Source organism: Balaenoptera musculus, chromosome 1 (assembly GCF_009873245.2).
Source record: "Balaenoptera musculus isolate JJ_BM4_2016_0621 chromosome 1, mBalMus1.pri.v3, whole genome shotgun sequence".
Classification (NCBI taxonomy): domain Eukaryota; kingdom Metazoa; phylum Chordata; class Mammalia; order Artiodactyla; family Balaenopteridae; genus Balaenoptera; species Balaenoptera musculus.
In genome coordinates, this window is record NC_045785.1 from 8058062 (window position 1) to 8070431 (window position 12370).

The 12370-nt window shown below is 62.1% G+C and overlaps 1 protein-coding gene across 18 annotated transcripts in view; it reads right to left on the minus strand.

Annotated features, from left to right (window-relative positions):
- Nucleotides 1-12370, minus strand: part of CASZ1 (castor zinc finger 1) — a 156977-nt gene that overhangs the window by 22148 nt on the left and 122459 nt on the right. For 16 of the 18 annotated variants that reach the window (XM_036855103.1, XM_036855217.1, XM_036855207.1 and 13 more), the window contains 3 exons: nucleotides 5672-6160; nucleotides 1793-2627; nucleotides 311-379 (listed from right to left, as the gene is read on the minus strand). In XM_036855103.1, coding sequence (XP_036710998.1) covers nucleotides 311-379; nucleotides 1793-2627; nucleotides 5672-6160 — 1393 coding nt within the window. The remainder of the gene's footprint in view (nucleotides 1-310; nucleotides 380-1792; nucleotides 2628-5671; nucleotides 6161-12370) is intronic. The other 2 variants (XM_036855226.1, XM_036855151.1) reach the window with 1 other exon arrangement.

The following is a 12370-nucleotide window of genomic DNA, read 5'->3' on the forward strand; positions in this document are numbered from 1 at the left end:
AGCTGTGGAGGGGGGGGCCTGCACTCACCTGTGGCCGGGCCCTGCCTTCGGGCCCTTTCAGGTACCCCAGTCCTGCCTGGGGTACAAGCTGCTTAAGGGCATGTGGCCTGGACCACATCAAGGGGGCGGGGGCTCTGAGATGGGGCAGAGGGCAGGCCTGGGGAGGGTTTGGAAGCAGGAATGCATGGGGGCGGGGAGGCAGCAGGCACCTTGGTACTAGTGGTCACATGGACGTATGGTCCCATGGTCCCCAGGCATTCCTGCCCCCACCCACCTTCTCTCCATGGCAGTCTCCTCCCCAGGGGCCTACCTGGCAATATATTTCTGGTAAATGTTTACATCTTCAGTGACAGCTGGTTTATCTGTGGGCAATCCGTTCCTGGTGAGAGACACACAGGGCACAGCTGATTAGCAGACGAGGTGGTCTCATGCCCCAAGAGTGTCTGGGGGCAGCTCCCTGCCCTGGGGCCCTGGCCCTTCTCTCGCTCACTGTGTAGTGTTCCGGGCACTTAGGGTGGGACTGGAAAAGTCCTTCGGCAGAAAACTAGCACAGGTTCAATTAGCCCACCTTTGGCAAGGGCTGGGCCGTCTTCAGCTGGCAGGGCTGGAGGGCCCTACCTTGGGCGTGGATCTGACCTAGAGTCCAACAGCATAGGAAGCCTGGGAAGCTGGGGCCTGGCCGCCTTGCACACAGAGAGTCAGGATGCTGCTGGCTGAAGAGGGGTACCAGGTACCACTGGGGAAGACGCCAGGGGAAAGGGCAAGAACAGCACCAAGCAAGTGTGGCTGGGTGGTCGGAAAGGCCTCCCCGACGCCGAGGGCAGCTCCCTAGATCTACTCCCAGGTTTCTGGACCCGCCTCCAGGAGGGATGGTTGAGGGGAAGGGTCTCACTCAGCCCCACACATTGATCCATCAATTATTTTGCCATTGTCTAGGGCTTTGCGCTGGGTGTGCCCACCCCACCCCAGCCTCCTATCTTCTCTTGCTGCCTTCCCCATGGCGCGGGCTCTGAACCTGGGAGCCCTGGCCACCAGCCTGGAACCCAGAACCCCCAGCCCGGAGTAGGGCTTTCCCAGCCAACCATAAGCCCGCAACTGGCCCTCATGGTGGCAGGCAGAGAAAGCCTGGCACGGGCACATGGGGGTTACAGTACCCTGTGGCATGTGTGTTAGCAGATGAGCACGTGCACAGAAGTACAGGCAGACCCTGGAGATACTGCAGGTTCACTTCCAGACCACCGCCATAAAGTGAATATCGCAATAAAGCGAGTCACACGAATTTTTTTGGTTTCCCAGAGCGTAGAAAAGTTACGTTTACACTATACTGTAGTCTATTAAGTGTGCAATAGCATTATGTCTGAAAAAGCAATGCATATGCCTTAAATAAAAAACGCTTTATTGCTAAAAAATGCTGACCGTCATCCGACAGTGCAGGGTTGCCACAAACCTTCAATCTGTAAAAATACGCAATATCTTCGAAGCGCAATAAAACAAGGTGTGCCTGTACCCGCTGTGAGAGCGTGTGTGCGCACAGCAAGATGTATAGTGTGCGGGTCCATGAACTGAGTCTGAGCGATTATGTAGGCAGAGGAGTGTGTGTGCGTGTGCGTGCGTGTGTGTGTGCGTGCGCGCGTGTGCGGAAGCATGTGTGTGAGAATCTGGGTGCACAGTGGATGTGCATAAGGTGTGGGTGTGTGTGTCCATAAGTGTGAGCTTCAGAGGCAGGAGGTGGGCCTCCGGGCCACTCCAGTCCCGAGTGCAGGGCTGGCAGTGAGGGTGGTGCACGCCTTACTTGACAGTGGAGACGGTCCCCGTGGTGATGGAGTCTGTTTTGGAGAAGGTTGACTTCAGGTACTCGGGAGTGTTGAAAGGCAGGGAGGCAGGTGGCTCAGGGCCTGGCCCGGGGGCACTGGGAGCAGTGGGCACGCTGGCGAGGGGTGCAGGAGCCAGGCTGGGGGTGGGCGGAACCTTGGCGGGGCCCGGCTTCTGGATGGCCCGGACGTCGTACTTGGAGGGGCGCCCCACCTTGCCCGTCTTGAAGGCGATGGCCCCTCCCATGTCGGGGCTGCCCTCCCCGGGTTTGAAGAGGTGCAGGTACTTGACGTTCTCCAGGTCGTACTTAGACGGCTTCTTGTAGGCGCTCCCGTTCTGGGGCCGCAGGTTCTCACCCGTCTTCAGTTTCTGGATGAAGAAGTCGTACTTGGAGGCACGGGCCACCAGGCCCTGCATGGGGACACTGCTGTGTGAGGGCAGGGGCAGGATGGTGGCCTTGGTCTCCAGGTGCGCGGTGCTACTGGGCAGCCGCAGGCCAGGCAGTGAGCCCAGGGCCTCTTTGCCGGCCCGCCCCTCGGCTGTGGTGCCGTGGGCCGGCCAGGACAGCTGCTCGCCGGCCTTGAGCTTGCGGATGTACTCCTCATACTTGGAGAACCGCGCCCGCTTGCTGAGGGCGTCCTCGGAGGCGGGCAGCACGGAGGAGGTGGCCGCCTCGGGTGTGGAGCCCGCGTGCAGCTTCTCGAAGCTGATCTTCCTGGCCAGCTCGTCCCTCGTGTTCTGGTCGTCATAGCCAAACATGCCAAGGAACTCGGTCATGGTGGAGGCCGCGTAGTCCCGCAGTGAGGAGGCCTCGCCTATGGCAGGGAGGAGAGGGGCTGTCACCTCTGGGAGGGAGCAGGGTAGCCAAGGGACAGGACCCGCCCCCCCCCACACACACCCGCCCCCCGCCGCCCTGCCCACAGAGGGAGGGGGCCAGCCTGGGGAAGGGGTGGAGCGGGACATGATCTATGGACATTTGGCTCACTTGTTAGGTTTTACGACTCTTAAATTAATTTGTTTAAAAAAAAAGTAATTAATACTGGGGTAAAATAAAACGAGTTCATCAATGCCAGGAAAATCAATTTCCTAAATGTTCTGGCCGATGGCTTTTCAGTACATTAAACAAAGTTTCATAAATGTCTCCGCTCTCTCGCCTTGGCCTAATATGAAGGAGAAGTCATTTTACTGGAAGTAAGGCCAGATCCCAACCTGCCTCCCAGGGTGGGGGTGGGAATGGGGGCTGGGGACAGGTAGGGCTCTGAGCCAGTGGCTGGGCCGTCAGGAGGGACCCCAGGGGCTGAGGGAGCCACTGGGGATGGGGTCAGGGGTGGGCCTGGCTGAGCCTGCCTGGAGGACCCTCCCTGGCCCCCACAAATGGACACACAGGCCCCTTATCCCTGGGAGGATGAGAGGCTCGCCCCAAGCCTCCTCAGGACCTGTCCCCTTGGCCCTTCCCGGCCCCCCAGGCTGCTGATGGCCCCAGACAACAGGGCCGACGGGGCAGAGAGCCTGCGGATGTGTTCACTCAGACTCCCTCAGGGCCCGCCCACCCCAGCCAAGACTTAATGACGTAGAGAGTCCTTCAAACCTCCCTGCCACCATCTGGTCACTTGTGCTCGCGCACGAGGGTGGGCCACCCCGAGGAGAGTCAAGGCCGTAGAGGCAGTGGCTGAGGGCGGCCCATCTATCGCCCCACTGTGTCCACAGCGGGGCACAAGGAGAATCCCCCGAAGCAATCTCCCCACAGGGACACGCATGCACGCGTGCACACTCGAGCTCGCAGCCCTAGCGACCTTCCCCGCCCACACACACACGTGTACACAAACCACCCCAAACTCCACAGTCAGCTCCCCAAGATGAGTCTCAGGATGGCGGGGGCAAGATGACCCCATTCTGCCTGGGGCTGTTCACTGGAGACAAGCCCCTTCCGCACACAACCTTCCGCCACAATAGGCCTGCGACTCCCCAGCACGCGCCTTCCTGCACACAACACTCGCTGAACACTGACTGTGCGCTACACCCTGAATCAGGAGTGGGTACACACAGGTGGGTGGGACTCACCTGGGCCCCAGGGCACATGCGTGTTCTCTCCACTCATGTCTGAGCCTGCACACCCAGGCACACAGAGCGGCAGGACCCCAGGCTGGGGGTCCTAAAAGCACGGCCAGGGGAAGGCGTGGCCGAAGCAGGGGTGGGCGGACCAGGACCCAACAGGGCAGCCGATGAGGGCTTTCCTCCCACCCCTACCTGGAAGTGGTCTGAGAGCGGGGCTGGGCTCTGGCACAAGAGAGTACCTAGCAGCATGTAGAAAGAGCCTCTGAGCTCCTGGGAGGACAGGGAGAAGGGCAGTCCTGTGGGGACCGGGACGCGCCAGGTGAGGACAGGACAGTCACGGGCAGCACCTGGCACACAAGGTGGGCAGAGTGACTCAAGGAACCGACGGACAGCTGTTCCTCTGGGCGGGATGGCCGGTGGGCTGCTGTCCTGACCTCAAGCTACTTGGGGTTGGGGACCCAGTCTGGGAGGAGTGGGCCCTGGCTGCTAGATTCAGTGGCTCAGGGACCAGGGAAAGGGGCTAAAAATAGCTGGAGGCAGCTGAGCCCTCACTATATATGGCAGAGAAACAGAAGGCTTTGAAGGGCAGGCGGCTTAGAGCAGGGAGGGGGCCAGGCAGGGGTCCCAGGGGCAGCCCAGAGGCCTGCATTCCCAAGCCCACGGTGGGCAGCCTGGGCTCCGGTCGCCTGGCTCCAGTGCCCGGGCTGAGCAGGCCGCCCTGGGTGTCACCCTGCAGTCCCACTGGGCCTCAAACCCGAGGGGCGAGGCCTGCAGCCACGAGGCCACTGGCAGTTCTAGCCCTGCCTCCTGCCATCCTAGCTCTCCGCTCCCCCGGGAGGTGCTGGGGCGCTGAAGGGACAGTGGGCCTTGTCCCTGTCCCTCCCCTCTCCTCAGGCCCAGCGCAATCACCTTGTGTCTGGGAACGGCAAGGGCTTTTCCTATCAGAGGAAACTGAAGGTCACACTTTTCCTCATTGATCTTGCAATGTTTGTTAATTACTCTGTCACTGATGTGGCGAAGGATAATTAAACAGCTCTGTTTATATCTTATATGCATAATTATGTGGCTGCGCAGGGCTCCGCGCGCAGGGAGGAGATGCGCCCCTCGCTGCAGGGGAAGGGGATCGGGAAGCGGGCAGGGAAGGCTCGGGACACCAGGCACAGGCTGGGAATGAGGCTGGGGAGCTGAAAAAAGACCCCAGGCCCAGAGTCCCAGTCCTAGCGGAGACACCCTCCCACCCAGAACCTAGGCCCTCCCTCCCCAGGGCAGAAGGAGCTCTGCATCGAAGGACAAGCAGACACCAGAAGAGCCAGCTCTTAGCCATCTCGTGGGAAAGAGGTCAGCCAGGGGACCGCGTCTGGGGCAGGTGGGTGTAACGGGATATGCCGGCTGGGTGTTGCTCCCCACACGCATGTCCAGGTACTGCGCCCCCCAACAGGCTCCTCCCTATGCAGGTGCGTGTGGACAGTCGTCTACTCACACGCCGTCCGTCCGTCCGTCCATCCATCCATCCATCCATCAGCCTGTCCACCAGTCCATCCGTCCATCCACTGCTTCCTGAAGACCTACTGTGTGTTTGGCAGCCCACCCCAACCCGGCTCGCACGTCTGGGAAGCTGCCTTCTCAGGCCCTTCCCTCTTCACCCCTGCTGCCCTTCCTCAGGGGTCCTCCCTGGGTCTGAGTGAGGGGTCACTATTTGGAGCAAGAGTGAGGGAAGCGGGCATGCGCTGTGGACACACCACTCCTTCCCCGCCGCGCCGCCCTCCTCGTGGGGTTATGTCCCGCCCGGGGCTCAGACACCCACCTGAAGCCTGCTTGGCACTGGGGCCACTATCAGCCTTGGAGGCTGCCCCGTCCGAGTCCTTCTCCTCGACGACGCTGCCATCCTTGGGGGGCTCGTCGCCGTGGTCTTCCTCGTCGCTGCAGCCCTGGGGCTGCACCATGTAGACACCCTCGGGTGGCAGCTCCAGACCCTCCCGGGCGATCCGCCCCAGCACGGGCGGGGGTGTCGGCTCCTCGCTGTACTCCCCGTTCACCCACTTCTCGATCACCGCCCGCCTCTTGTCCTCTTCGCTGCGGGGGGCCCGGGCCACCCCCGACTCAGGGCCACTGCGCTCTTTGTCCCGGGGCCGCAGTGGGCTGCCCTTGGCGTGGGCGCCGGCCTCCGCTCCCTTCTCCACCACCACCTGGCGGCTCAGCTTGGCGCAGATGGCGTTGAGCTTCAGGCCGCCTTTGCGTTTGGCCGCCATCGCGGGCTTGCCTGTAGGCGGGTCGGGGCACCGGGTGCCTTCAGCTGCAGGGATGGAGGAGAGGGGTCAGAGGCGTGTGTGCCAGGCCTGGCCACCCACCTCGACAGCCGGGGCGGACGCGCTGCCCCCGCATCCCCCAAGCCAGAGGTCTCCCCAGTGACGGTTCCACCGCCCCGCCCCAAGGCCAGGGTGCGTTTGTCCCCTCACTAGAACGTGAGATCTATCCTCAGAGCCTGGCGCATACTAGGGGGTTCAGAAATATTCTGTAAACGAGCAAACGAATGAATGAACGAATGACTCTTCAAACGCAAGGGGCAGTCTTCTTCCCAGCACCTGGCTTCTGGAAGCATTTCCCCCCCTTGTTTGGCCCCAGGAGGCAGGACAGATATGCCACAGGACCTGGCTCCGCCTTCTCTGCCTCAGCCAGCTCCTGCTGCCCTGGAAGGCCTGGCTGGTCCCATGAGGCCCACTTTCCAGCCCTGAGAAGCTGGGACAGGTTGGGATTCCTCAGATCCCCAGCGGGAAGCCCAGAGGCTGCAGTTACAGGGCCTAATCCCTCAACACGACAGCCCAACGCAACCGGCCGGGAACTGTATCTAGGCTGCCCCAGTGCTAGCCACCTCCCTCACGGCTGCTGAGCGGGGGCGCCCAGGGTCCTGCGGGGTAAATGGCAAGACCACTAACCATACAGCCTGGCACCCGCCACAAAGGCCAACAAAAGTGGACACACCTCCACCTGTTTACTTGTACATCCTGTCTGTCCACCCATCCACGTAATGAGCTCCTACTGTGTGCCAGACCCCGAGGTGGTACCAGGGGCAGGGCGGTGGCCATGGCAGGCCGTCTTGGCTCACGCTCCCTCTGCGTGCACAGGGAGCCCCACCGAATGCTCTCAAGGCAGGGCTCCTCCGTGCGGCCCTCAATAGAGAGGTGGGCATGGCCGAGTCTCCACACAGCTCAGAAGGCTAAGCAAGGGGACTCTGCTCCCAGATCCATGGTCAGAAGGGGCTTCACTATAATGGATCGAGACCCTAAAAACCCACACGCCTGGAACGCACTGAGAGGCTTACTCAGACAGGGACGGCCACACCTGTGCCAGGACCTCATCTACAAGCAGACTTGGCTTGTACACACAGATGGTTGCCCCCCGATACAGACAATGCCCAGCGGCCCCAGACCCTTGCCTCGAAGCCAGCTGCCCAGGGATCCCAGCCCAGCCCAGCCCAGCCCAGTTCTCCCAGTCCTGCAGCCCTGGCTCTGCCGGGCCCCACCCTCACCCCTAGCTGGATGCCCACTCTGCCCACGTTTGTCCGCATCTCCAAGTCTGTGCTGCCCACACCCAAAATTCCAAGCATCATCATGGGTTCCTTCTCAAAGCTCAGCGATGGGGCCCCTCATCATGCCATCCCACCCGGCCTCAGGGCCAGCCGCCAGGCTCCGTGACACCAAGTTTCCTCCAGCAGGCCTATGGGGAGCTGGCCTCACCTGGCCCCCTTTGTCCCCGGCCCTGGTGGAGAAGGGAAGGGTGGGAGTGCGGAGCCTGCTCTATTTTTACCGGGAGGTAAGCAGCCAAGTGTGTATGGCAGACGGCAAATGAATCTATAAATATTTATCCCAAGGAAGAGGGAAGCAGAAGCTCCCAGGGCTGCACTTGCTGCTGGTGACACCCCCTCCCTGGGCCCCCACCCATCCTGGAGCCTCCTGGCACTTGGGCCCACCCAGCCCCGCCCACCCGCTCCTGATCTCGGCTGTGTGCCTGCCTCAGTCCCTCACGGGCCCCCACCAGCTGCGATGCAGCTGTGCACCCAGGGCCCACCCCCCGCCCGCAGGCCCCTTTGCTCCGCCCATGCCCCCTACACCTGCCCTCCAGCTGCTGCTCTGCCCCAGCCCACCTGCCTTCCAGATGTTGCCCTCCCTCTGACTCTACTGCTGGTCCCAGGGGTGGCGGTGGAGAAGGGGTGTGGGCCTGGGGTGCAGGGCAGGAGGCAAAAGCAGGCCTTACTCAGAAGTGCAAACGCGTGTGAGTCTGGGGCTGCGAGCTGGGGTGTGTGTGTAAGAGCTGAGGTCCAAGGTGCCTGCCCGCCCGCCTTCCGGCCCACCCTGTGGGGCCTTCCCCCCTCCCCCTCCATCAGGGCCCTGGGACCTGCAGACTACCCCCCTCGTGGTCTGACCCCAGGCTCCCATCCATGTAAACATTCCCTTGACTTTCTTCCCTAAAATATAAACGCCGTGGCCAGGCCTCAATGGGAGGAAGCCATCCGTCCCCGGCCCTGTCAGTGCCCCTTTCATCTCCTTCCCGCCACCAGCCTGCCCGCTGCTCTATTTACACTGGACACTTCCTCTGGGAACAATACTGCCCAGGAGGCAGGCTTGGGCCGGACGGTGGGAAGGCGCGGGGACTGCCGTACCGCTCACCCAGGGCCGGGCTCCAGAGAGGAGGCGAGGGGCGGGGCGGCTGCAGGGAGCCCAGCCAGGCCTGGGGAGAGGAGCGGGTCAGTATCTGCACGCAGGCAGCCAGCCCAGGGCTCCCCCAGCCTCCTGCCTCGGGCCCCAGTGATGCCGGATGGGCCAGGGCGAACCCTGGGAGGCGGCACAGCACCATGGTATGGCCTGGCTTTTGGGGTCAGACAGTCGTGAGTTCACAGCCTGGCTCCGGCCCCTCACTAGCCCTGGGCCCTGGTCGAGCTTTCTCCCCGTGAAAAGGGCTGCAGGACTGTAAGATGAGAGAGGGTGCTTGTCTGTGCCAAGCACAGGGCCTGACAGTCGAGGACCTGGGGAAAGGCAGCTGAGCCCTGGGAGGGGACAAACAGGCAAGTGTGGTGCCACATCTGGGCACGAGATCCCTAGACCAGGAAACCACACCTGGCCCAGCAGAGGCAGAAGCAACAGGAGAGGCTGGAGGGCTGGGCCGCGGGCAGGCTGCCTACTCAGCAACAAATGGCCCCTCACCGGCTCCCACAGTCTGAGCCTCCCCTCCCAGGGCTCCAAATGCAACAAGCCCCCAGCAGGCAGGCAGCTCTGTCTCCAAGCTGAGTGGGTCCTGCTCAGGGTGGAGAAAGGGAGGGGCGAGAACTGGACTGTCCCTGCACCTGCTGGACGCTAGCTCACAATCTCTCACCATGATCCCGTGAGGCAGGTACTGTCGTCGTCCCATTTGACAGAGGAGGAGACTGATCCTGGAGCCGTGAAGACACTCCAGAGCCCGAGCTCATGAAGGCCGGGGCTCAGCAAGGTGCGGGGCCGCCACCATGTCCCCACGAAGGCTCCAGGCAGGCTCCAGGAAGTCCCAGGCCTCCCTGCCCACCTCCTCCTCACCCTCACTCCCGGTTCCCATAACACGGAGCCCCCTAAAGTGTTAACTGTGATGGGTAAAATGGTGCAGCAGATTGCTACAATAAATAATTTACTGATATTTATAAATATGCAAATCAGCCAGCTTCAGAAATCGAATGAAGGGAGGGCCTCGGGAGAAGGGCCCGCTACGGCAGGAATCTCATCACTCCCTCCAAAGGCTGGGGAAGGCCAGGGCTCCTGCCAGTTCTGAGGGAGAGAGGGGGGCTCCTGTAGCTGCACCTGGGCCCCTCATCCCTGATCCCTGGGGACCACGGGGGTGGCTGGAACGGCCACTTCCTCGCCTGGTCAGGGCCAGGTCCTCCCCTGCCCTGGGCAGCCTGGGCTCAAGGGGACGAGAAGCTCCAGTGCCCACTGCCCACGGCTGGGTACCTCAGAGTCACTCGTCCTGCCTTGGGGGTGGGGGTTAGTCCCCAGGGGCTGGGCAGGCCTGGCAGCCCCTCCCCACCGGTGAGTAATGTGTTTTGGGGCCGGGCGGACTGTCAGCTACCAAGCTCCGGGTGCTTTATGGGCTCTGCCTGGCGGCTCTGAACTCCCTGGTAGGAAATAAAGTTCTCCCTGCGCGTCCCTTCTAAACATTTCACTCAGTGGAAACGGTGTTTAAGAAAAATGAGGACATATTTCTTCCTAAGGATGCAGTGTCCCCTTTGGGCGGCCTAATGCCCGCTGTATATCAAGAAGTGGCGAGGCAGGGGCCAGGCACCCGTCCCCTCGGGTTGGGGTGGTCTGGGACCTCCTGCCTGCTGCCAGGCGGCTCGGGGGCCATGGGCACCGCTGGGCCACTCTGGTGGCCGCCCTGGCCCACACTGCCTAGAGCAATATGGCAGCTGGCACCCTCTGAGCACCACCCCTGTGCTGGGGACAGTGCTGGGCAACTCAGAGCATCGCCTCAGTGGTCCCCCAGCATCCCCGCCTCAGTGGTCCCCCAGCATCCCCGCCTCAGTGGTCCCCCCGCATCCCCGCCTCAGTGGTCCCCCAGCATCCCTGCCTCAGTGGTCCCCCAGCATCCCCGCCTCAGTGGTCCCCCAGCATCCCCGCCTCAGTGGCCCCCCAGCATCCCCGCCTCAGTGGTCCCCCAGCATCCCCGCCTCAGTGGTCCCCCAGCATCCCCATACGGCCGCTGTCCTATCCCTGTTTCTGGGTGAGAAAGCAGAGCTCACAGAGGTTGTCAACTGTCACGGTCACCCAGAGAGTGTGCCAGAGCCGGACTCCCACTGGGCTCCGATGTCTCACCATCTGAGACCCCACACATACCTCCCACAGCCTCCCAGCGAGGGTGGCAGCAATGTTGGAGCTTCCCTGCAGCCCCTAAGAACTTGAACCTGACAGGCCACAAGCCCCAGTGCTGCGGTGCTGAGCCTATGTTCAGGCTCTGGGCTGAATTCTGAGGATATGAAATGAGCAAGCGGACTGTCCTGGTTCCTGCCATGACGGACTGTTCACTTTAGACGAGGGGGCAGACGTTCAAGTCATTACAAACGTGATCACTGCAGTGAAAAGTCTCGGTACCACAGGAGCGGCGAGTCTGGGAAGCAAGGAAGGGTTCCTAGAGACATCTGCTCCGGCCCTGCTCCCCACGAGCTCCCTCAGGGGCCCCCCTGCCCCCTCCCCCTCCCCCACCACACAGCCCATCTCCATCTTAACAGCTCCCGCCCCATCTCCCCAGACAGGACCTGTCCCCGAGAAGAGGGGTGTCCTTCCCTCTTGGGCCCAATCCCATGCCTCGTTTTTGCAGGTGGGAGGAGTGGCCACTGCCTCTCAGGGCTCTCAGCTGGGTCCCCTGGTCCCCAACAGCTCCAAGTCGGGAAGTGGGGGGCCCAGCCGCTGGGCCCTCCTTGCCCCACTTTGTTTATTTATTTATTATGATTTTTTAGTCCAGTTAAAAGGTTTACTATCCAGACGCGTCTAAGTGGCCTCACTTAGCGTAAGTAACTCTATAAATCAGGAACTGTTAGCATCCACCGCACAGGCTGGCTATCAATCTCCCCCAGGTCACAGCCAAACAGGAAGGGGAGAAAAGAAGAGTTACCACCCAGGGGAGATTTAAAACACACACACACACACACACACACAGTGCACACACAGACCGTGCGCGCGCACACACGCTTGGGCGTCTCTGTATTTATACAATCATATTATATTCACACGTGCACACGAAGAGCGGCCCGGAAACCGGCTGTGCTGTGTGTGTCATGACAACAACGCATAAATGCGACTCCTGCAGCCTGAAGGGGACACAGCCTGAGGGAGGGGTGAACCCCCCGGGGCCGGGCTCTCCGTGCCTGAGCTGCCCTGCCCAGGCAAGCAGCTCTGGAGGGTGGCAAGGGGGCTCTGCTGGGTCCCCTCCCTTTCTGTGGCCCCTGCCTCTGCCAAACCCCAAGGGACCAAGCTTTCCCCTTTTGCGCGCCAGGGGCAGGGAGGTGGAGCCCAGGGACGGGGCAGGGAGGCTGTCAGCTGCAGGCCACTGACAGGTCCTCAACCACCGTGCCCAAGGCTGGGCACACCCCAGACACACAGCACAGGACTCCAGAAGGGCAGCACCAACCAGAGGAGCAACCGGCTGCTGTGCAGAGCCCTGGAGGGTGCCCAGGCAAGGCGGCCTTTCCACAGCGGCCTCAGGAATGCCTCACCTTCTCTTCGAGTAGGTGTGGCTGGATGCACACAGAGCTTGGACACAGGCTCCCACCCCATCCCCAGAGAGGCCCCGGTCCTAGAAGGCCCCACTAGGAACTGGGGTGGAGAGGCCTCTCCTGGCATCCCCTGGGGGTCCCCAAGGCCAGGCCAGGCAGCCCGAGGGTGGAAGACCCGCCCAGGCCCACCTCCTCTCCCACCTCGCCCAGAGGCCTCCCCAGCTCACCCGCCCGCCTGCCCGCTGCATCTCCCCATGAACTCTATTTCTCTTT